At 47.0% G+C, this 25654-nt stretch overlaps 1 protein-coding gene across 1 annotated transcript; it reads left to right on the forward strand.

Annotated features, from left to right (window-relative positions):
- Positions 1–172: 172 nt before the first annotated feature.
- Positions 173–23761, forward strand: LOC103168691 (immunoglobulin alpha-2 heavy chain-like). Its single transcript, XM_039914615.1, has 9 exons — positions 173–332; positions 9946–9996; positions 11247–11548; positions 17263–17323; positions 19030–19305; positions 19702–19764; positions 21524–21586; positions 23290–23403; positions 23652–23761. Exons 1-8 carry the CDS (start codon positions 173–175, stop codon positions 23400–23402), a joined length of 1089 nt encoding a protein of 362 aa, XP_039770549.1. The 3' UTR covers position 23403; positions 23652–23761.
- Positions 23762–25654: the final 1893 nt, after the last annotated feature.

Consider the following 25654-nt stretch of genomic DNA (forward strand, 5'->3'; position numbering starts at 1 on the left):
GAGTTGCTTCCTCTCTGGAGCACCACTACAGGGCACCACTACAGAGCCCCATGTTCGTAGCACACCTCCTCCATATCATCATGAGTCATGGCATCCAACTCCACTGCACAACTCGATCCAGCAACCCAGAACCATCACTCCCTTCCCATATGCACACATTCACATCCCAACGATGACATGTCAAAATGTGTTCCCCAACACTGTCCTGGAATGCAACCCCACAGCAATGCCAGGAGTCACTGCCAACTCAGGACACCTGCAGCCACCCCACACCTCACTGCAGAATGGAATTGGTTCCATTGTCCAGTATTTTCCCAAAACCTTGGTATCGGGTATGCACTGCTCCACTCCTCCCCATCCGCCTCGCAACCACTGGGCCATGTGAATCCAGGATGGCAGATGTAGCGGAGAAGTTTGCCCACCAGTGAAAATGTTGGAGGTAAGAACGAGAAAGGATAAATGAATTAAAACCCTACATGTGTGCACAGTTCATGGTCAATAACTGGATCAGCAGCCAAGTGATGAGATGTCCTAGGAAGGAGAAGGATTAAAGGTGCCTGACATAGAGCAGACAGTTGCTTAGTGTTCTCTCTGCCACACTTCTCTGGGAGTGGTAGCAAGATTCATTTATTATTTGGCTGGTCTTCCTCTTATTTCCCCTCTTCCCCTGATCTGAGTCTGATCTTGCTCCTGGGGCTCTCTTGTGGCTCAGTGGAAAGAGCCTGGGCTTGGGAGTCAGAGGTCATGGGTTCAAATCCCGGCGCTGCCACTTGCCAGCTGTGTGACTGTGGGCAAGTCACTTAACTTCTCTGTGCCTCAGTTACCTCATCTGTAAAATGGGGATTAACTGTGAGCCTCATATGGGACAACCTGATTACCCTGTATCTACCCCAGCACTTAGAACAGTGCTCTGCACATAGTAAGCGCTTAACAAATACCAACATTATTATCATTATTATTATTATTATTCCTCCCTAGCTCTGATGGCTTGAGTCTCCAGTACCTGAACCCTGTGCCCCAAGCCCTTTTTTGAAGCATAGTCAAAAAAGGGTTAATGGTTCCAAACCCTAATTTCCCATGTTTACTCACCACAAATGCAGCTGTTTCTGGTTTGTGGTAATGGGTGAGTTTAGGATTCATCTTTAATTCTTGCATCTACCCCAGTTCTTAGCATAATACTCAGCACATAGTAATTCTCTAAGTGGCAGAGCCAAGATTAGAACCCAGGTCCTATGACTACCAGGTCTGTCTTTCCACCAGGCACACGGCTTCTCCATGGAACTCTGGGGAACAAAGGCTTAGGCTCGACTCCTGGGTCAGCCATATAACCTCTTTAATGTCTCAATTTTGTTGTTTTTTTGTTATTGTTTTTCATGGCAATTGTTAAGCACTTACTATGTACCAGGCACTGTACTAAGTGCTGGGGTAGACAGAATATAATCAGGTTGGACACGGTCTGTGTTCCACTTGGGGCTCAGAGTCTTAATTCCCATTTTACAGATGAGGTAACTGGGGCACGGAGCAGTGAAGTGACTTGCCCAAGATCACAGAGCAGGCAAGTGGCAGAACCGGGATTAGAACCCAAGTCCTTCCAACTCCCAGGCCTGTGCTCTATTCACTAGGCCACACTGCTCCTCAGTTTTCCCATTTGTTAAATGGGAATAATGATACCTGCCTTTCTCTACCTCAGGACTGATGCAAGGGTAGAAATTACCTAAGTAATTGGAAAGTGTTTTGGAAATAGAGTCACTAAATAAAATCATAGTATTAGTACAATGTTGGTCCATTTTTTGATTGTTTCAAGGGAAGGCCAGGGTCTAGAATCCCTGGTGTGGACCAAGGTCAAGATATGAGAGGGCAGAGCTGTGGAGCCCTATTTCCTATCAGAAGCTGAAAGGATGAACTCAGAGGGCGAAGAGATTGAAAGGGAATAAGTCTGTCTCTCAGACCAGACCACCCTGAGCCTCAGCAGGCCACCATCAGCAGTTCTTCTAGAGAGGCATGACTTGGGAGTGACTGAGGATGAGTAGGTGGAGAAATGTCTTATCCCGAGAAACATTTGCCCATGATTCACATAGATTTGTGTTAATTCTCAGGGTCTATATGATGAAGGAAAATGATATACAGTGGCAGCTTTCAGAGCACCTTTACCTGTAGCCCACCCTCTATCTGCCACATGACCCCACCATGAGTTACCCTGAGTGCTGCATTCTGGGAGGGAAGGGAGGTTTAGTGTTGATGGTGTATCACTGTGATTCTTGGAACCACAATGAATCTTCCTCAGCAAGGCTCTGTGCAAAAACCAGCAGATGTGAGAGGGTGCGACATGCTTCCACTATACCAGAGGACTCCAGAGTAACAGCCAAGTCAAGCTACCACTGTTCCAGGCTCTGTCCATCTTGCTCCTCAAATTGCAGCAGGACTGGAGCATCCTATTCTCCTCCAAGGACCTCATCTACTTTCCCAGAAGATGGAAGGGAAGGGCGTTCCCTAACATTTTGGTTTGAGAAGATGGCACCACCATCCTTCCCATTTTACAAGCCTGTGGCCTTGGTGTTATCCTTGACTCCTCTCTGTCATTCAACCCACCTCTTCAATACATCACCAAATCCTTTCGGTCCCACCTTCACAACATCATTAAAATCTGTCCTCTCCTCTCCATCCAAACTGCTACCACATTATTCCAGTCACTTATCCTATCCTGCCTTGATTACTGTACCAGCCTTTTCGCTGATCTCCCTGCCTTTTGTCTCTCCCCACTCCAGATCATATTTCACTCTGCAGCCCAGATCATTTTTCTTAAAAACATTCAGTACGTCACCCCCCTCCTCCAAAATCTCCAAAGGTTGCCCATCCACCTCTGTATCAAACAAAAACTCCTCATCATTGGCTTTAAAACACTCCATCACCCTGCCCCCTCTTACCTCACCTCACTTCTCTCTTTCTACAACCCAGCCCTCACACTTCACTCCTCTAGTGCTAACCTTCTCACTGTGCCACCTGTCTCAACACTGACCCCAAGCCCATGTCCTACCTCTGACCTGGAATGCCCTCTCACCTCATATCCAACAGACAATTACTCACCCCACCTACAAAGTCTTATTGAAGGCATATCTCCTTCAAGAGGCCTTCCCAGACTGTGTCCCACTTATCCTCATCTCCAGCTCTCTTCTGCGTCACCCCGACTTGCTCCCTTTGCTCTTCCCCCCTTACAGCCCCACAACACTTAAGCACATATATGTAATTTTATTTATTTGTACTGATATCTGTCTCCTTTCCTCTAGACCGTAAGCTCACTGTGGGCAGGGAATGGCACTGTTTATGGTTGTACTTTCCCAAGTTCTTAGTATAGTGCTCTGCACACAGTAAGTGCTCAATGAATACTATTAAATGAATGAGTGAATGAATGCATAAATAAATGAGAAGGGGTGAGGGCAGAGAGAGTCAGAGTGACAAAGCTTGTTAAGCACAGAAGTACAGAGAACAAGAGTCAGAAAATCTGGAATACAGAGTCAGACAAAAATTAAACTTCCAAGAAAAACAGAGGTAAAGAAAAATCTTGATCAAAACAGATGGAGATTCAGAAACAGATGCATGGACACTGAGAGACAAAGAGAGAGAGGGACTCAGAGACCAGGGAGAGAGAGGCAAAGAGAAATAAGACTTTAAGAGAAGGAGTCAAGAAAGGGAGGGAGAAGTAGAGAAGACTGGAAACTCTAGAGAAGGAAAGGTAGAGCTATAAAAACTTAAACAGAAATAAAAGTCATTAGAGGTTTCTTCTGGATCCTATAATTTCTCAGTCTTCATTCACTGTCTTTGGTGGTCTGTCTTGAAATAAGGGTCAGAAGACCCTGGATTACTTAGATTCTAAAGTACTGTATGTGTGAGGTGGAGGTGCAAGGATCACAGTACAAGCAATACAGTTAAGCAAACATTTGACTTTATAGTATCACCACTACAAGGATGCAAGCAGAATTCACTAGGATAATTGCAGTCAATGCATATATATGTGGAGTTAGGAGAACAGGTCATAAAGAGATAGGATTAAAGGAGGAATAATACCATAATACCATAGTAGTGTCTTTCGGGCTTGAGGGACCCTGGATTCTCAAAGGGACCTTATGCTCTCACATAGTTTCAGGTAGCTTGGCATCAGCGGTGGCATTTCTGGACCCAAGGCTGAGGCTCAACTCCTTAGATCTTCCAGCGGGCTTATATACCATTTGGCTGTCCAGCTTAAGTATGCAGCTGGGCCACTGAGGCTTGTCAGCCTGTTACCTCTCTGTACGTCTTCTCAATTGCCTCCCCTCCTGGGTCTGTGTCCATTGAACTCTCTGGAGGCTGGTTTAGTGCCTTTATGTAAGGACAGAATTCAAAGTGTGTTGGGCTGCCAGAATGTGTAGTCAGCACTCAGACACAACACCCCACATTCCTCTGGTTAAACCTCCTCTAGGACAACGTTCCTGCATTAGGCTGATGTCTGAATACAGGGTCAAATGAAGCACATGGTTTCAGTGGCACACACATACACACATAGAGTGGAAAGAGCCCAGGCTTGGGAGTCAGAGGTCATGGGTTCTAATCCCGGCTCTGCTGCTTGCCAGCTGTGTGACCTTAGGCAAGTCATTTCACTTCTCTGGGCCTCAGTTCCCTCATCTGTAAAATGGGGATTAAGACTGTGAGCCCCACGTGGGACAACCTGATGACCCTGTATCTACCCCAGTGCTTAGAAGAGTGCTCTGCATATAGTAAGCACTTAAAAAATACCAACATTATTATCATTATTAAAACCATAGAGAAGGTTGGACAGCACAATAGCTCTGCAAATCTTTACTTTCCTGGGAATATGATCAATCAATAGAACAATCATATTTATTGAGCACTTATGGTGTGCAGAACTATTTACTAAGTACTTAGGAGAGCATAGTAAAGCAGTTCCCTGCCCACATTGAGCTTACAGTTTGGACTGGGAGACAGACATTTCTGCTGCCTGGATCATCTTTCTACAGAAACGCTCAGGCCATGTTTCCCCACTCCTCAAAAATCTCTAGTGGTTACCTATCCACCTCTGCATCAAACAGAAACTCCTCACCATTGTTTTTAAAACACTCAATTGCCCTCCTCCTCCTTCCTCAACTCACTACTCTCCTGCAATCCAGCCCACACACTTCATTCCTCTAATGCTAATCTTCTCATTGTATCTCATTCTCATCTATCTTGCCAATGACCTCTCAACTACATCCTCTGCTGGCCAGGAATGCCTTCCCTCTTCATATGGCAAAGATGATCACTCTCCCCATCTTCAAATCCTTGTTGAAGTCACATATCATCCAAGAGGTCTTCCTAGCTTTAGCTCCACTTTTCTTCAACTCCCACTTCCATCTGCTTTGCCCTGACTTGCTCAATTTATGCATCCCCCTCCCAGCCCCACCACACTTTTGTTCTATCTGTAATTTATTTATTTATATTAATGTCTGTTTGCTCCTCTAGACTGAAAACTCATGCGGGCAGGGAATATGTCTGTTAGATTGCTTTATTGTACTCTCCCAAACACTGATCATAGTGCTCTGCACACAGTAAGTGCTCAATAAATATGATTGACTGACATCCCCTCCCTTCCACTCTACCTCGACTCCACTCTACCGAGACTGCTCTCTCTAAGGTCACCCACAACCTCCTTCTTGCCAAATCCAATGGCTCCTACTCTATCCTAATCCACCTTGACCTCTCAGCTGCCTTTGACACTGTTGACCATCCCCTTCTCCTCCACACCTTATCTCACCTTGGCTTCATGGACTCCGTCCTCTCCTGGTTCACCTATCTCTCTGGCCGTTCGTTCTCGGTCTCCTTTGCAGGCTCCTCCTCCACCTCCCATCCTCTAACTGTTGGGGTTCCTCAAGGGTCAGTTCTTGGCCATCTTCTGTTCTCCATATACACTCACTCCCTTGGTGAACTCATCCACTCTCACAGCTTCAACTATCATCTCTATGCAGATGACACACAGATCTACATCTCTGCCCCTGTTCTCTCCCCCTTCCTTCAGGCCTGAATCTCCTCCTGCCTCCAAGACGTCTCTACCTGGATGTGTGCCCACCACCTAAAACTCAACATGGCCCAAACTGAGCTCCTCATCTTCCCTCCCAAGCCTTGTCCTCTTCCTGACTTCCCTATCACCGTGGATGGTACGACCACCCTTCCTATCTCTCAGGCCCTCAACCTCGGTGCCATCTTTGACTCAGCTCTCTTGTTCACCCCACACATCCAATCCGTCGCCAAAACCTGCCAGTCTCACCTTGATAATATCGCCAAGATCCGCCCTTTCCTCTCCACCGAAACAGCTATCTTACTGTTACAGGCTCTCATAATATCCTGGCTGGATTATTGTGGCAACCTTCTCTCTGATTCATTCATTCAATGATATTTATTGAGCGCTTACTATGTGTAGAGCATTGTACTAAGCACTTGGAATGTACAAATAGGTAACAGGTAGAGACAGTCCCTGCCCTTTGATGGGCTTACAGTCTAATTGGAGGAGACAGACAGACAAGAACAATAGCAATAAATAGGATCAAGGGGATGAACATCTAATTAAAACAATAGCAAATAAATAAAGATCTCCCTCCTGTCTCTCCCCTCTCCAATCTATTCTTCATTCTGCTGCCTGGCTCATCTTCCTGCAGAAATGCTCTGGGAATGTCATTCCCCTTCTTAAAAACCTCCAGTGGTTGCCTATCAACCTCCACACAGAACAAAAACTTCTCACTCTAGGTTTCAAGGCTCTCCATCACCTTGCCCCGTCCTACCTCTTCTCCCTTCTCTCTTTCCACTGCCCACCCCGCACGATCTGCTCCTCTGCTGCCCAGCTCCTCACTGTCCCCCGTTCTCACCTATCCCGCCGTCGACCCCTGGGCCACATCCTCCCGTGGTCCTGGAATACCCTCCCTCTTCACCTCCACCAAACGAATTCTCTTCCCCTCTTCAAAGCCCTAGTTAAAGCTCATCTCCTCCAAGAGGTCTTCCCAGACTGAGCTCCCCCTTTTCCCTCTGCTCCCTCTGCTCCCCCTCTACCCCCGCCTTCACCTCTCCTCAGCTAAGCCCTCTTTCCCCCCTTTCCCTCTGCTCCTCCCCCCTCCCTTCCCCTCCCCTCAGCACTGTACTCGTCCGCTCAACTGTATATATTTTCATTACCCTATTTATTTTGTTAATGAGCTTGGCCCTCTTCTGTTCTCCATATACACTCACTCCCTTGGTGAACTCATCCACTCTCACAGCTTCAACTATCATCTCTATGCAGATGACACACAGATCTACATCTCTGCCCCTGTTCTCTCCCCCTTCCTTCAGGCCTGAATCTCCTCCTGCCTCCAAGACGTCTCTACCTGGATGTGTGCCCACCACCTAAAACTCAACATGGCCAAAACTGAGCTCCTCATCTTCCCTCCCAAGGCTTGTCCTCTTCCTGACTTCCCTATCACCGTGGATGGTACGACCACCCTTCCTATCTCTCAGGCCCTCACTAGTAGTATTCAATAGTATTTATTGAGCGCTTACTATGTGCAGAGCACTGTACTAAGCACTTGGGATGAACAAGTCGGCAACAGATAGAGACAGTCCCTGCCGTTTGACAGGCTTACAGTCTAATCGGGGGAGATGGACAGACAAGAACAATGGCAATAAATAGAGTCAAGGGGAAGAACATCTCGTAAAAACAATGGCAACTAAATAGAATCAAGGCGATGTACAATTCATTAACAAAATAAATAGGGTAATGAAAATATATACAGTTGAGCGGACGAGTACAGTGCTGTGGGGATGGGAAGGGAGAGGTGGAGGAGCAGAGGGAAAGGGGGAAAAAGAGGGTTTAGCTGCGGAGAGGTAAAGGGGGGGTGGCAGAGGGAGTAGAGGGAGAAGAGGAGCTCAGTCTGGGAAGGCCTCTTGGAGGAGGTGAGTTTTAAGTAGGGTTTTGAAGAGGGAAAGAGAATCAGTTTGGCGGAGGTGAGGAGGGAGGGAGTTCCAGGACCGCGGGAGGACGTGACCCAGGGGTCGACGGCGGGATAGGCGAGACCGAGGGACGGTGAGGAGGTGGGCGGCAGAGGAGCGGAGCGTGCGGGGTGGGTGGTAGAAAGAGAGAAGGGAGGAGAGGTAGGAAGGGGCAAGGTGATGGAGAGCCTTGAAGCCTAGAGTGAGGAGTTTTTGTTTGGAGCGGAGGTTGCTAGGCAACCACTGGAGTTGTTTAAGAAGGGGAATGACATGCCCAGATCGTTTCTGCAGGAAGATGAGCCGGGCAGCGGAGTGAAGAATAGACCGGAGCGGGGCGAGAGAGGAGGAAGGGAAGTCAGAGAGAAGGCTGACACAGTAGTCTAGCCGGGATATAACGAGAGCCCGTAACAGTAAGGTAGCCGTTTGGGTGGAGAGGAAAGGGCGGATCTTGGCGATATTGTAGAGGTGAAACCGGCAGGTCTCGGTAATGGATAGGATGTGTGGGGTGAACGAGAGAGACGAGTCAAGGATGACACCGAGATTGCGGGCCTGAGAGACTGGAAGGACGGTCGTGCCATCGACGGTGATAGAGAAGTCCAGGAGAGGACCGGGTTTGGGAGGGAAGATGAGGAGCTCAGTCTTGCTCATGTTGAGTTTTAGGTGACGGGCCGACACCCAGGTGGAGACATCCCGGAGGCAGGAGGAGATGCGATCCTGAAGGGAGGGGGAGAGGACAGGGGCGGAGATGTAGATCTGCGTGTCATCTGCGTAGAGATGGTAGTCAAAGCCATGAGAGCGAATGAGTTCACCGAGGGAGGGAGTGTAAATGGAGAACAGAAGAGGGCCAAGAACTGACCCTTGAGGAACTCCAACAGTTAAAGGATGGGAGGGGGAGGAGGCTCCAGCGAAGGAGACCGAGAATGACCGGCCAGAGAGGTAAGAGGAGAACCAGCAGAGGACAGAGTCCGTGAAGCCAAGGTGAGATAAGGTATGGAGGAGGAGGGGATGGTCAAGTGTCAAAGGCAGCAGAGAGGTCAAGGAGGATTAGAATGGAGTAGGAGCCATTGGATTTGGCAAGAAGGAGGTCATGGGTGACCTTAGAGAGAGCAGTCTCGGTAGAGTGGAGGGGACGGAAGCCAGATTGGAGGGGGTCTAGGAGAGAATGGGAGTTAAGGAATTCTAAGCATCGATTGTAGACGACTCGTTCTAGGATTTTGGAAAGGAAGGGTAGTAGGGAGATAGGGCGATAACTGGAGGGGGAAGTGGGGTCAAGAGCGGGTTTTTTTAGGATGGGGGAGACGTGGACATGTTTGAAGGCAGAGGGGAAGGAGCCCTTGGAGATTGAGTCCTAATCACCACTTTACAGATGATGTAATTGAGGCACAGAGAAGTGAAGTGACTTGCCCAAGGCCACACAGAAGACAAGTGTCAGAGCAGGGATTAGAGCCCATGATCTTCTGACTCCCAGGCCCATAATCTAGCCATTATGCCATGCTGCTTCCCATATAGTAAGATAGCAGTGAAGTAAGGTAGGAGGGGGCAAGGTGGCTGAGTTCTTTAAAGCTGATGGTAAGGAGTTTCTTTCCACCACCTCCCCCTGTTCCCCTTCTCCTCTTCTCTCTGATCCTCAGATCCCTTGATATCCTTCTCTCTTTTTTGTCTTTCTTTCAAATAGTCTCTCTTTCTGTGTTTTATCCAGACTGGTCTTTTTATCATGGGTCCAATTTGTCTGAGCCTAATAAGGCAAGGAAAAAAATATGACAATAGTGAGCAACATCAGGAAGGGCATAAAAAACAAAACAAAAGAAATAGTTGTGCTAAAAGTATTGGTAGCCAAACTAGCACTCTAAGAAGCTATCCAGAACAGAGTAACATTTGAACAGGTTCTTTGTGTCTCTCATTGACCAAACGTCTACGGAGAGGAGCCTGGGGAGACCAGTAGGTTTTGATTATGTTATGTGTCACTGTGCTATGAAGACTACTACGGACCAGGAACAACAGTGACAGTAAAACCATGTAAGTAACCAATTTACTACATTGCTTTATCACAGGGAGAAAGAAAATTGGTAAAATCCTGTTCGCTTGGTGGAGATTGCGTTATTTATTCTTTCCAGGTTGGGGATTAAGTTGATCAAGGGTAACTGTGGTTTCAGGAGCCAGTGACCATCCTAGGGGAGATACTCCTGCTCAGGAGTAATGTGATCGTCCCATAGGCAGGTTTTCAAGGTCTTGTGCTTGTAGGGGTGGAGGGAACCAGTCACTCTTAACTAGAGAGATCAGGGATGGTGTAATAGTGGGGGTCCAATCCCTTCTGTTTGGTTTTGTTTTTGACCCTCCCATCTTTTGGGGATTCTTAGGAGGGATTGTGCCAATTAATGAATACTGAGGGGGGTCATCTGAAGGGGCCATCTGCCTCTCAGCAGAACAACATCTAGTCACCCCAGGCAGATTAGGATTTTCCCTTAAAACCCACAGAGAAGAGTCTTTCAGTCACTCACTCAATGGTCTAAAAGACCTCTGTATCAGAAAGTTCTGCAGAGTCTTCCTCAGTCCTTCACCTTGCAGGGCCAGCTGGTTCAACTTCTTCCCAACTCCAGAATCATAGGAGCTGGGATTCTGACCCCTCAGCCTCCCTCTACACTCAGTGATATTGATTTCTTCTCTTCCCTCCCAGTTCCAAAAGCCTCTCCCACTTCTCCAGGTCCCTTCTGTTCCCTTTTCTGGTCCCCTCAGGGCCCTCCTCCCTCTTCCATCCCTTTGCCCAGCCTCCTTAGCCAGTTGCTGCAGACCGGCTCCCTCCTGGTAACACAGTCCTGGCTGCTCCCAAAGTGGCTCTCACAGTAAATTCCTCTCTGTGCCATCACTTGTCTCCTCCAGGTGAAAGGCTGCAGCCCTGGGATCTGCATTGCTCACAATCTGACCCCGATCCTGTGTTCAGGGTCTTGAGTGTCCACCATTACTGTTCCATGGCTGCACTTAGGCTTAGGAACCAGCCTTCACAAACACCAGAAACCTGGCAGGATCATTTATCTGTTCTTGTCGACATCAGGCTAGATCTGATCATCAGTTTTCAGCTCACCCAACCCAGAGGAATGTGCTTGCGTGGTCAGATGCTCTTTTGGGTCAGTTATCCAACGTTTTCTTGACATTATCCAAGATGTCCTGGGTTAGGAGAGTGGTCTATTCAGATTCCAAAATGTGCAATACTTGGCCACCCTCCAGGCAGTTCTGTAATATCTCTATCTTCTCTGTTTCTTCCTTGACAGGGATTGAGTCTCTGGTAGAATCCGGGGGAGCTGTGAAGCCAGCCGGGGAATCTCTTCATCTCTCCTGCACAGCCTCCAGCTTCATCTTTGGGAACTCTGAGATGGCTTGGTACCGGCAAGCTCCTGGGCGAGAACCAGAATGGGTCTCCCACATTGATCCCTTCCAGAGAAACCCGCGGTATTCAGAGGCCGTGAGAGGTCGCTTCTCCATCTCCAGAGACAACGCCAAAGGCCAGCTGTACCTGCAGATGGATAATCTGCAAGTTGGAGACAGTGGCCGGTATTATTGTGTGAGACTCACAGTGAGGGGAAGGGACTGGGAGCCCCCACACAAACCACTCTCCGTTTCTGCTCGACCCTGGCAGAGCTGAGCCTTGGGCTGCTGTGTCACAAAGCCACAGAGGAAACCTGTCCCCCAACAGCAATGTCTGAGAGGCAGAGCTCTGCCTAGGTCTGGTGGCAACTGAAGGCACAGCAGGAACAACAACATAAAGGACTCTCTGCTCCCAGATCTTCCCAAACTCCACCTACTGCTTTTATTCTGCTCCCCTGAAAACAAATCAGTTCATTCTCCTCATTCTCCTCCTCTTCCTTCTCTTCCTCCTCCTCCTCCTCCTCCTCATCCTCATCACCACCACTGCTGACTGACCACCTACTGGGTACCAGGGACTGTACTTAATGCTACCATTTCTCTGAAGAGTATAACAGGGCAGGGAGTCATTCAGGGTACCACTGAGCAACTACTGAGTGCAGAACACTGAACTGAGCACTGGGGAAGTAGCTTCAGAAGTAATATGCATGATCAATCAATCAATAATATTTATTGAGTACCTACTGTAAACAAAGCACTGTACTAAATACTTGGGAGAGTACAATAGAGTAACAAGACACCAACACTGCCTTCAAGACACAGACAAGTAGGGGAATCAGACACTAAAATAACTTACTTGTAAGGGGAGGATTTGCACAAAAATTCTGTGAGGGTGAGTGTGAGCAGTATGGCTTAGTGGAAAGATCAGGGACTTGGTAGTCAGAGGACATGGGTTCTAATCCCAGCTCTGCCACTTGTCAGCTCTGTGACTTTAGGAAAGTCACTTAACTTCTCTGTGCCTCAGTTACCTCATCTGTAAAATGGGGATTAAGACTGTGAGCCCCAAATGAGACAACCTGATACTTAGAGTGATACTTCTAAGGGAGTCAGGTGGAGAAAAAATACAAGCTTTCAGGAGGTTTGAGAGTAAGAGTATAGATAGAAAAGATAAAAAGGAGAAGTGTAGCCTAGTGGAACAAGCACTTGGGACATGGATGGTGTCCAACCTGATTATCGAGCTTCTACCCTAGCACCTAATATAGTCCTTAGTACAAGGTAAGAACTTAACAAATACCATTAAAAAAATGAAACACTGCAATTAATCAATGAATCAGTTGCTGATTACCACCTCCTAACAGCAATGTACCAGAGTTCCTAATGATAATAATAATAGTAATGATGATGGTATTTGTTAAACACTTACTATGTGCCAGGCTTCCTACTAAGCACTTGGGAGGTTGTAGGCAAATCGGGTGGGACGTGGTCCCTGTCCCACATAGGGCTTACCTTCTTAATCTCCATTTACGGATGAGTTAACAGAGAAGTTAAGTGATTTGCCCAAGGTCACACAGCATACACTTGAAGCAGCATGGCTTAGTGGAAAGAGCTCGGGCTTGGGACTCAGAGGACTTGGGTTCTAATCCCAGCTCTGCCACTTTGTCAGCTCTGTGACTTTGGGCAAGTCACTTAACTTCTCTGTGCCTCAGTTACCTCATCTGTAAAATGGGAATTAAGACTGTGAGCCCCATGTGGGACAACCTGATAACCTTTTATCTATCCCAGCGGTTAGAACAGTGCTTGGCATATAGTAAGCGCTTAACAAATACCACCATTACTATACATGTGACAGGACTGGGATTAGAACCCAGGTCTTCTGACTTTCAGGCCTGTGGTCCACCCACTGGGCCATGGTGCATTCTGTAAGAGAGCCCCTAAAATAGAGAAAGATCCCAACCAAACATAAAAACTGCAGAAGTACAAACTGGAGAGAGAATTAAAGTGATTAGTGTGGAACAAACCAAAGTCATGCAAAAGGGAGGGAGAGTTGTAGGAAAAATGAAGTATTAGTCAAAGAAGGCCTCTAGAAGCAGATATAGGTGTGGTCATTCTCACCCACCTGAAGAACCTGCAATTCAGTCCCCCATTTAATCACCAGAAACTCCAAGTTAAGCTGCTACTCCTCTGCACATTCACTCTGAAAATAGTCTCATTTTATCATGTCCCCTCAACCCCTTCCCTTTTACCCTAAAATCTCTGCAAAATATCTCCGGAACCTCTTCAGTTCCACTCTTCTCCTGTTCCCTCCTGGACTCTCCAATCATTTCCAGCAGTGCCTCAAGAAATCTCAAAATTTACCCACCTCCTCTCAAAATTTACCCACTCTACCTCTGCTTCCAATCCCACCCCTTCATGCCTATTAAAACATTTGCTCCCTCCATGCTTCCCTCCCTATCAGCCATCTTCAACTGCTCAGTTTCTAAGGGCTCCTTTGCGATATTACATTCTAAATTCTGGTGGAAAGAGCCCCCAGAGTCACTGTAGGAGAATCCAGACATTGGTCAGCCTCCAAAGGGTCCTAAAGGCTTCCAGATTGCTCATTCTCCTACTACAGATTTTTGGAGTTCCATACTCACTGCTACCCAGGTCCCTGGATCCCTCTTGTTGCCATCATTCTACAGCTGACACCAGCATCCCTCCAAGGCATAGAGCTCAATGGGGACTAGCCTAGCACCCCTTTCTTGGGATTGGCTGCAGGAAGCATATGGTCATGGCACTTTTGCCCATGGCTTCCTAGGTCACGTTTCTCCCTGAAACTTTCCCCTAGCCCCTACTGCAGGGAGACACCAAGATCTGGGATTTTTACCATATTGAATACATTCTTAATAATGTAATAACCAAAGCAAGTCCCGGTTAAACCACCTTTCCCTGGATCTGGGTGGAAAGATGAGGAGTTCTGTTTTAGACATAGTGAGTTTGTGGTGTCAGGAGGACAACCAAGTAGAGATGTCCTGAAGGCAGGAGGAAATACAAAACTGCAAAGATGACAGGTCAGAACTGGTGAAGTAGTTTGAGGAATCATCCATATAGAGGTGACTACAGAAGCCATGTGAGCGAATGAGTTCTCCAAGGGAGTCGATGTAGATGGAGAACAGAAGGGGAGCCAGAATGGAGCCTTGAGGGTTTCCCCACAGTTAGGGGATGGAAGGCTGAGGAGGAGCCTGTGAAAGAGACTAAGAAGGAACAGCCAGAGGGAGAGGAGGAGAAAAAGAAGACAGTGTCAGTAAAGCCAAGTTTGTATAATGTTTCCAAGAAGTGGGGTGGGTCTACATTATCCAAGACAACTGGGAGGTCAAAGAGAATTAGAATGGAGTAGAATGGTCATTGGATTTGGGAAGATGAAGGTCATTCATGACCTTAGAGAAAGGCAGTTTTTGTGGATTGAAGGGAGCAAAATCCAGATTAAAGGGAGTCAAGAATAGAATCAAAGAGGAAATAGAGACAGCAGGTATAGACAACTCACTCCAAGAGTTTGAAGAGGAATGGTAGGAGGAAGATGGGGCAATAACTAGAGAGAACCATGGGGTCAAGAGATGATATATTTAGGAAATTCGAGAGAATGTTTGAAAAAAATGGGAAAAAGCCACTAGAAAATGAATGGTTGAAGATGGTAATTAGAGAGAGGGAAGAAGGGAGGGAGCAAGTGTTTAGATAAGCTGCAAAGGAATGGGGTCAGAGATGCAGGTGGGGGCGATAGATTTTAAGAGGAGGTGGGAGACTCCTCTTGTGAGGAGGCTGGGAAAGATGGGAGAGTCAAAGAAGGCAAAGGAGGTGGGAGGGTCTGGAGAGAAGCAAGGTAGATTTTAGGGAGATCGTGACTGATGCTTTCAATTTTATCAATAAAGTACATGACCAGGTCAATAGGGGCAAAAGATGGGGATGGTGGCGGGGGGGTGTGGGGGGGGAAATGAGATGTTTGAGAAGAGAGTTAAATGTCTAAAACATCTTGCGTAGGCAATGACCTTTGAAGTTAATAAGGATGGAAAAATAATGTTGCTGGACAGAGGAAAGGGGAGAGTTAAAGACGTTGAGGGTGAACTTGGAATGCATAATGTTGGCCTTGTGTCTGGATTTCCACCAGTAGCATCCCGTAGCTCATGCACAGGAAGTGGAGGAAGAGTACTGTGGAGGTGATCCATGGTTGTGGGTTGGTGGTACAAGATTGAGGAAGGGACAAGGGAGTGAAGAAGTTGAGTTCAGTGGAGAAGGTGCTGCTGCTGAGAACATTGATTTGTGTGTCAATAGAAGGTAGTTTGGTTAGGGAAACTAAATGGGGCAAAGTGACTTTACAAAATTAGAGGAAGTCAAAGCATCTGCAGGTCTCTGTATTGGGACAGGACAGATCTGTGGGGAGTAGATTTTGGGGAGAGAAGGTAAGTGAGGAGGTTGTGGTCAGATAGACAAATTTCAGAGTTGGTGGAGGTAGAGACTGTGCAGTGACAGTTGATAAATCAGTCATATTTATTGTGTTTATTGTCATCAAAGCACTGTACTAAGCATTTAGTACATATGACAGTATCACAAAATGGGTAGTCACATTCCCTGTCCACAGGGAGCTTAGAGTCCTAAGGAGTGTTACAGGGTCGGGCATAGAAGAACAACGAGGAGGTGAGGAATTAGCATTTGATCTCCGTACCAGTTACTGAGAGGTTCTAACAATGATAAGGGTGAAATGGAACAGCTTCAAGGAGTGGAGGAGTTGCTGAAGCACAAAACCCCTGGAGCATTTGTTGGCCTTAAGTTGTGGATAGATTAGTTTGCCATGCTCTTCCCTCATACCAATGTCACAGCATGAGGCATTGGCTCGTTTATTTCATACTATACATTTGGGGGGCCCCGAAAGATACCCATGATGGGCCCAACTTGCAGACCATCTTTTGTGCTTCCCATGGCTTTCCTGTGCAGCTTCCTGGGGTCTTCCTGCACAGCTTGGGTTGTGAGTTTTCTCTCCTATTAAATCATTATAGTCCACCATTTTTTAGCCTGCATTCTTTGTACTGCAAGGTGGTGTTTATCCATCTGCTGGACCTGGGAAGTCCATTACAAAGGGAATACAGACATTAATATCAATTTTTAAATTATGGGTATTTACATAAGTACTTTGGGGCTGAGTAGGAAGCGGTGAATAAAGGGAGCAAATCAGGGCAATGGAGAAGGGAGTGCAGAAGAGGAAATGAGGACTTAGAGAAGGTCTCTTGAAAGAAATGTGCCTTCAATAACACTTTGAAGATCGGGAGACCACTTGTCTGTTGATTATCAAGAGGGAGGGCGGTTCCAGGCCAGAGACAAGACGTGGATTAAGAGTTTGGCAGTGAGATAGACAAGATAGAGGTACAGTGAGTAAGTTGGCATTAGAGGAGCAAAGTGTACAGCTTAGGTTGTAGTAGATAAAGTAGGAGGAGGCAAGGTGATTGAGTGCTTTAAATCTTATGGTAAGGAGTGTGTTTGATGGGCAGGTGAATGGGCAACCACTGGAGGTTTTTGAGGAGTGGGGAAACATGGACCCAACATTTTTGTATAAAAGTGATCTGCTGCCCAGTGAGGAGTGGACTGGGCTCCAGAGTAGACTGGAATAGGAAGAGACAGAAGGCATGGAGGTCAGCAAGGAGTCTGAAACAGTAATCAAGGCAGGATAGGATAAATGCTTGGATTAACATGGCAGCAGTTAGGATGGAGAAGATAGGGCAGATTTGAGTGATGTTGTAAAAGTTCAACCAAGAGGATTTAGTGTTATACTGAATAAGTAGTTTGAATGAGAGAGATGAGTCCCCTGCAGTATTGTGTCTTTCAACTCAGGGGCCTGACTCAGGCAGCCTCAGAACACAGGCTGGGGCAGGGTTTTTGTTATGCCATGATTCACTGGGACAGGAGAAAGACAATAGTGCACAGCTAGCTTTCAGAACTGGAACAGAGGTTAGAGTGGAACCAAGTAAGTGACACATTCAATATTGTTTCTTTATGGTAGGAAAGGCATTGGGTAGCACATCAGTGAGAGACACGGGAACTTTGTGGTATGTTTTTAGCTCTCAATTTCATGCCAAGGGCACCTAGATTTCAGAAGATCAGTCCCTCACAGACCTCTCTTTTAATCTCTGCCTCTGGTCTTCCTAGGGAATCTCAATATCCAAGCTAGAGCTGTGGTATTATCCCCCTGCAGACAGATTTTCTTCAGGCCCTGGCCTGGACTGATATGCTTGTCAGAGGATTTATTTGGATTGGCTAGAAAGGTTTTTTAAGAGCTCATCCTGGCGCTCCTTGGGATCCAGGAGACACTGGCCAAGTGGTAACCAGTTTTATCTGGCTGCAGAAAGCAAGTCAGAGCTCCCCCTCCACCTGGCTGTGACAGTGGAACCCATTGCAGGGGCAGAGCTGCGAGCAGGGGGACTCAGAGATGCAACTGGGAACATCTTCTCTCCCTCCCTCTCCACAGACTCCTCACTTCAGGGTACCTGGCAGGGTTAGAACAGTCCACATCAGGACCCTGGTCCCAGATTCCTCTCCACAAACAGCCTGGATAGTTTCCTAAAAATCTTCCTTCCTTCCTAAGCTAACAAGGCAAGGGGCTACAACTGAAATCCTGAGAGATCTCTCTCTTCCCCTTCTCTTTGACCCCCATCCCTCAGCTCCCTCCCCCTTACTGACTCAAGTCCCTCCACACATTTCCAGATGTTCTCCAGGGAGATCCTGCAGTTCCCACCTTAGAGCCCCTGACCTGGTAGTTCTCCTCCCCTAACCGTTATCATACCATTATCATCACCGTTGTGGTCACCTTCACCAGTACATACTGCAGCTTATTGTGTGCATGCTTATTGTGTGCAGAGCTCTGTCCTGGGCTCTTAATGTGTGCAAACCTCTGTACTGAGCCTGTACTGTAGACAGAACTCTGAATAAAACCTCTACTGTGTGTAAGGCTATGTACTGAGCCCCCACTGTGTGCAGAGCTCTTTATTAAGCCTCTAATGTGTACAGAACTCCATACGGAGCCCCTACTATGTGGAGATGACTGCATCAAGCTCCTATTATATGCAAAATGCTTTTCTATGGGGACCTGAGAATACGCACATAAAGTAATACACCCAGTCCCCTACCCTTGAGGAGCTTACAATCCACCACTCCTAACTATGATCTTCTCTGTGAAAATAAACTTGAACACATTCCAAGGTCTTACATGGAGTGTCAGGGGAAATCATAAATACAAAGGTAAAGAAATGAACAGTGATATGGGAGAAGGCAGGAGAGCTTGTCAGGGGGGGCTTGTGCAGTCATGAGGTAGGACAGACAAGGGCCTGTGGTGATGTTTCATTTGCACCGTTACTGTGTGGTTTGCCACATCTGAGGGAAACCTCATCCAGTAACTCCTGAAAGGGGCCTCTGGGGCCACAGAGGCTAAGGCAGCAGGTAGGCAAGAGGAAAGATTCCTCTTCCAACCTGAAAACCACCCAAAGCCAGCTGGCCTCAAATCTAGCCTGTGGATAGAGGGAAGTTCAGACCCTAACTGGCCCCAAGTTTAGACTAGGGATAGGGGAGGTAGAGGCGGGTGGGGACAGGGGTCAGGAGGGCTGGGGGGCATGGGGGTGGGGTGCAGGACAGAATCTGCTTCTTCCTAGGATCCTCTCCAAAACAACTGTGTTTCAGGAGCCCAAGCTGAATCCCAGCCCACGGTCTTCATTCTGAGAAATCAGAGCTTTGCTGGTTGCCTGGTGAAGGATTTCTACCCCAAGGAGCTGAGCCTGACTCTGTTTGCACCTCACCCCCCACTCATGGAGCCTCTCCAGGCTACGGTCCCTTCCTCCCAGGAAACCTACACCACCGTCAGGATCGGACAATTCAGCGAAGCTGATATGGTGATCTGCTCTGTGCGGCATGGCTCCAAGCAGATAAATGTGATCGAAGGGCAGGATGCAGCCCCAGGTGGGGGTTGGGGATGGAAGGCCGGGGTGTGGGACCCAAGGAACACAGGGTATCCATGGCGGCAGGGTCTGACATTGAGCCCCTACAGACAGCCTGTCATATGATCTCCATAGCAGGACAGTTCTGGGGAAAACATTGACCTCTGAGAGCTCCCATGACCTGGGAATTAGGAAAACTCCCAAGTGGTCACCTCCTCCTCCTCCACTTTCTCCCCTGGGGTGCCCCTTCCTCCTCTTCCAGAGGCTCTTGGGGACTGGATCAGCACTGCCTCATTGATTAGAAGGTCAGGAGGCCTAAGGGCCCAGAGACATGATTTCTGGCAGCTTGCAGCTCTGGGCTGGAATATGGTCTCAGGCCAAAAGCACCAGTAACCTGATGATACTTTTCTCATTGCAGTACATCCCGGTTCAAGAAAGTCCAGGCAGTCTGACCCCGCACATCCAGAAAGAAGATACGCAGGTGAATTATAACTGAGGGTTTTTTTCTCAAAGATGTTCAATGCCTCTGATCACTGGCTTCTGGATTTTATTCCCTTGGAAGCCTGCAAGATCTGCCTCTGTTGTAACCAAAACTTCTTGGGCTTTCTTTTCAACCAGTTTCTCATGGTTTAATGCTCCCAGTACAGGAAGAATAACCAGCCAGCCTCCTTCTCATAAAAATCTTTAATAGACATCAACCCTTAGTCTTCTCTAGGTTAAGCACCTCCAATTCGTCTCATCTTTCCTTGTAGCATCTATTTTCCACCCAATTCAATATAACTGTCACTCTTCTTCTGACCTTTCTGGTTTTTCTACATTCTCTACAAAACAAACAAAACAACACCCAGTGAACTAACAAGGGTCCGACCAAGACAGACCATAATCCATAATGGAAAAATCTTGGCCCAACTTCTCTGGGTGCTCTGCTGCCTTTTTAAAGAGACCTCTACATTGCTGATGCATCTAAGTCAGCTTACGTTCTATCATGGTTCCCTGATCACAGCTTTTGAAGCCTTCCTTCACCTTATTAAAATCACATCTCCTTCAACAAACATTGTCCCACTAAGTCCTTACTCCCCTCCTCCTTCTCCTTTCTGCATCACCTATGCAATTGGATCTGTATGCTTTAAGCACTTGATATTCACCTCATCCTCATGCTCACGAAATATATACATATCTGTAATTCATTTTGCCATCTTCCCCTCTAGATTGTAAACTCCTTGAGGGAGGGGAACAGGTCCGCAAGCTCTGTTGCATTGTACTCTCCCAAAAGTTTAATATAGAGCTCTGCACAGAGTAAGTGCTCAAAAGATACCACTGATTGATCAGTTGTTTGTCATGAGTTGTGCCCTCTCAATCTCTTCCCAGCCTGTACATGTCATGGTCATCTTTTGTGCCTATGTGCCCTTTTTTGGCACTCTAATTCACAACACTTGGTCCAATTTGTCTATGTTTCTTTAAACTCCTTCCCTGCCTTTCAAAGCATTTGAAACCCATCTGATTTAGTGTCTTCTGGTAATTTTATTAGGAAGTTTTTGATTCCTTTGCCCTTTGACTTTGTTCTGCACTAGTTTCTCTCATCCCCCCTCTTAAAGGCACATGATTACCATAACAGGAATTTGAGTCCAGATGTCATCTCCTTTGGTACCCCCTTCCCTCAACATGAAATCACTGTCACCACCATTGGACTAGATCAAATTAGATCCCCAGCTTCAGGCAAGTGGGTCAACAGTGGCTTAGGCAGGACATCCCAGTTCTAGGGGGCTGCTGCTCCTAAAATAAGGAGAATGGGCCAGTATCCCTTCCCTATTTATATTCTGCAGTCATGCCTTCACAGTCCTGTTGGTGTCATTTTTTCTTCTTTACTCCTAAATATCCTGATTAGACTATAGCCTGCTTTAAAATCAGTGTGTACATCATACTAAACTGACTGCATGCTGTGACTCTGGTGAAAACATAAAAAGAAATCCAATTAGATCCTCCCTCCCCACTCCACAGTCCTAGCCTAGAGCTTTACTACTTGCCTTCCTTCTGGGACTTCCTGAGAGAATCATAACTTTGCAAGTCAAAACGCTTTCATGTACCCCTTTTCCAGAGGGACTCTGGGACTGGAAATGAGCCAATGTGGTCAGGTGGTCTGATGACCCAGAGACAGTATTCCCGGCAGGAGGCAGCTATGAGTTGAAAGACAGTCTCAAGCCAAGAATACTTGGAAGCTGATGACACTTTTCTTGTTTCAGAACATCCTGGTTCAGAAAATCCTGATGAATCTGTCCTCACCTGTTCAGAACAGAGCATCACAGGTGAGTTATAACTGAGGGGCAAAAATGGGTGTCTGTTCTTGTCTCTAAAGACCTTCATGGACAGAGACTCCCTCTCCTCCATGGTGGGCTATTTCTAGATTTTATCACCTTGACAGCCTGAAAGTTTTCCTCTCTGTCCTACTGAAATCTCTCGTACTTTCATTTCAACCAATTTCTTATTATTTGATCCTCAGTGACATTTATTAAATATTCACTGGTGAGAAGGCTGAGTAGTGTTTTCCATTCACACTGAGACTTGTCTTTTAAAACACCCTGGGTAGAATATAGGCAGCTTTAAAATTAATGCATATATTGCACATGAGTAGAAACAGTTCTTGGTTATAGTAACAATACAGAAGTAAATTCCGCTAAATCCCCCAGCCCTAGACCCAATCTTGTCTGGCTACACCCCATATCTCATGGTTTTCACTTCCATTTCCCTCTCAAGGCCACATCTGGAGAGTTTTCAGTACTCCACCAGTCTCAACTATGGGAGGGAGAGTCAAACAGAGGCATACCCATCCCGTTCTTAGCTTGGACAGTGGTTCGCAAGTGGAAGGCAATCTGCTACAAGTCAAAATTCTCCTGTGCTGGGTAGCAGTAGCACGGGAGAGAATTGAGCGCAGAGACTCAGGTTTATAACACGGAAGGAGGCAATGGTAAAACACTTCCATATTTTAACCAAGAAAACTCCATGGATCCATTACCAGAAAAATTGCAAATGGAGTTGGGACATTCTGGGAGAGATGTATCCATGACATTGCTATGAGTCAGACGTGACTTGAAGGCATAGGACAAGACACTTCCATTCTATGACTTTCTCTCTCTTCACTAAGGCTGGTAGGACCACCGCTTCTATGCAGCACCCCAGGGCAGCGTTCCCTTGTCGTGACTTTAGTCTCTCAGTCGAGTCAGTTCTTTAGGTGTTAGTAATAATAAATATTATTATAACTACTATTACCTTAACATTGAGATCAAATTGGGAATCAGAATAGTCTGAAATCCAAAAGATTCTTTTTCTCTGCTTTCCTTTTTAAATATTATTTTCCTTTTTCTCTCCAATGGCTAACTCACACACCTTTCTTCTGATGGAGACTATCTCTGATTACTCAGAGCAAATATGTGATAGCTAATGCAAATTCTCCTTTATGGATTCCATTCCTCCAAATGGTCTTTGACCTGGACCTGTCATTGAGTATTGTTTTTGGAATAGGTTTACTGGGATTTTCTATTACTCAGCTTGTTCCTCAGTCAACCTAACCCCCCTATGGCTATGATGGAAATCTTTCTTTCCCAAGGTCAGGATGCATATGGGATGGAAATCAGGTTTTAAAATCATTGTCCTTCTAATTGCTTTTCATCAAGGTCTTATTTACCCACAGACTTCAATTCTGATTTCCTCTCCCTGAGAAATAACCTGGGGGTGGTGAGGGGAGGATGCAGGAGGTCTGGAGCTGCCCTATCATAGAGGGGAGGGACAGGGGCTGAGGGCTGGGAAGGGCTTAGTCAAGGGCTCAGAGGCCAGAGAGGCTGGTCTCCAAACTAGGAGGTGTGGGTCCGGAGGCTTTATTTCTGTTTGGAATGGAACTGGGGTCTGAACCCTATAGGTAAGCAGGAGGAGAGTCCTCAGTTGACCCAGACCATGTGTGGAAAGGGGGCCCAGCACTCTCTGGTGAGGCCTGATGCTACTCTGCCCTTCACAGGAGACCGTGAGTGGGGCAACACACTGTCCATTTTCATTCTGGCGCTCAGAGTCCTGCTCGTGAAAAGTGTAGCACTCAACCTTCTTCTGACAGTCCAGGCCTCGTGCTGCTGAGGTAAGGGTTGTCCCCTCCTATTTGAGACCCCTTCAGGAAAGGTAGACATAAAGCACCCCAACCGAGCAAACTGGTTCCCCCACGTCACATGACTCTGCTGGCTCAGATGGCTGGTGAAGATGCTAGGAAGATATGAAGCATTAGTGAGCAGTGCCGCTGATAGTCCTGGTTTCAGGGCTGGGGGTAGGGGTGGGCCCTAGATTTTCTGCATTCAGAGGCTTGGTTAACCTGGGTTATTTTTCTTCTAGGCTGTTGGAGCCTCCTATCTGGAACAACACCACCTGCTACCCTTTCTTTCCACTGGCCCTGAATCACTTCCCTCCCCAGTGTCTGGAACAAAGACCTGTTGCTGACTCATTTCCTTGGCAGTTATTATTTGGGTTTGGGGTTGGATTTGGGAGAAGTTTCATTGCCACATGTAGGGACTCTTTGTGCTGGGGGAGAGAGTGGGGAACTAAGGCTTATGGTTCAGGCTGGAATCAGATCCCTTGTGCTGAGATTCTATTCTGAGAGACAAGGTGGAAAGTGTCATGACTTTCACTCTGTGGGGACACTTGTGCCTCTAGGAACTGGGGAGAAGGGTCCTGAGGCCAGGGTGAACATTCAGGTCATAGCTCCAACTATCTAGGTGTGACTGAGGACACATCCTATCCTTCACTCTCCTCTTCCCATAACTATGACTGCAGACTCTGGGGAGCAGGAGATGATTGTCCTGTGCCCAAAGTCCAGGGAGCCCAGAGATGAGGCATGTCTTTTTACTTTCTGCAACAGGGGAGGCTGGCACAACACCCCCGACAAGGGTCTTCTAATCAATGTGTCAGGGGGAGGGCTGGCTTTCAAGACACATGGTCACTTGTGATGGGAAACCAAGGGTTGAGACGAACACCTCAATACCTGAGCCCAGTACCTCAACATCACCTCTCTTCTTCCTTCCCCCACCACTCTCCCATCCTACCATCACTCCAACCAGCTCTCCAGACCTCACCTACCAGGGTCCCTTTACCCTTGGACAACTGGAGGCAGCTTCTCTGGGGCACAGAAGCCTTCAGAGAACCCTTTATTCATTCATTTCATTCAATAGTATTTATCGCCATTCTAGGGCCATTCTAGTGCTAGGAAAGTACAATTCAGCAACAAATAGAGACAATCCCTACCCAACAACAGGCTCACAGTCTAGAAGGGGGAGACAGACATCAAAACAAATAGACAGGCATCAATAGCATCAATATAAATAAATAGAACTATAGATATATACACATCATTAATAAAATGAATAGAATAATAACTATATACATATACAAATACAAGTGCTGTGAGGCAGGAAGGGGGTAGAGCAGAAGGAGAGATTCAGGGCAATGGGGAGGGGAGGAAATGCAGAAGAAAAGGGGGCTTAGTCTGGGAAGGCCTCCTGGAGGAGGTGAGCTCTCAGTAGGGCTTTGAAAGGGGAAAGTGGGCTAGTTTGGTGGATGTGAGGAGAGAGGGCATTCCAGGTCAGAGGTAGGAAGTGGGCCAGGGTAGACAGCGGGACAGGTAAGAACGAGATACAGTGAAAAGGTTAGTGGCAGAGAAGCAGAGTGCATGGGCTGAGCTGTAGAAGGAGAGAAGGGAGGTGAGGTAGGAGGGGGCAAGGTGATGGAGAGCTTTGAGGACAATAGGGAGGAGTTTTTGCTTGCTACAGAGGTTGATAGGCAACCACTGGAGATTTTTGAGAAGGGAGGTGACATGCTCAGAGCATTTTTATAGAAAGATAATCCTGGCAGCGGAATGAAGTATAGACTGAAGTGGGGATAGACAGGAGGTTGGAAGATCAGAAAACATACCGTTGCAGTAATCCAGTCGGGATATGATGAGTGATTGGACTAACAAGGTAGAGGTTTGGATGGAGAGGAAAGGGCGGATCTTGGCAATGTTGGCTCCAGCTCCACCACAACTCCATCTTCTTCCTTGGCTATGGTTATTGCTGGGCTTCAAATAACATCATGGCCTAGTGAAAAGGACCTGGGACTAGAAATCAGATGATCAAGGTCCCAGTCACAGCTCTGCCACTGGTCTGATGTGTGTGACTTTGGGCAAATTACCGAACATCATCTGTGAAAAGAAGGCAAAAACACCTGCCTCACCCCACCTCCCAAAATGACATAATTGATGAGAAAGTGGTTTGGAAAAATAAAAAGAGAATTTAAAAAATAATGTACTCATTATTATTTGCAACCTTGAAGACCCCTTTTTTCCCATTCTCTGATTTCCCATT

This window comes from Ornithorhynchus anatinus, chromosome 2 (assembly GCF_004115215.2).
Source record: "Ornithorhynchus anatinus isolate Pmale09 chromosome 2, mOrnAna1.pri.v4, whole genome shotgun sequence".
In the NCBI taxonomy this organism is placed as follows: Eukaryota; Metazoa; Chordata; class Mammalia; order Monotremata; family Ornithorhynchidae; genus Ornithorhynchus; species Ornithorhynchus anatinus.

What these genes read in the sequence shown, in the direction of transcription:
- LOC103168691 (XM_039914615.1), top strand. Translation starts at nt 173, where the DNA reads ATGACATGTCAAAATGTGTTCCCCAACACTGTCCTGGAATGCAACCCC. An exon ending in TCCCAAAACCTTGGTATCGG is followed by an intron (nt 333 to 9,945) that starts GTATGCACTGCT and finishes GTTATGTGTCAC; the next exon opens with TGTGCTATGAAGACTACTAC. An exon ending in AGGGCAGGATGCAGCCCCAG is followed by an intron (nt 19,306 to 19,701) that starts GTGGGGGTTGGG and finishes TTCTCATTGCAG; the next exon opens with TACATCCCGGTTCAAGAAAG.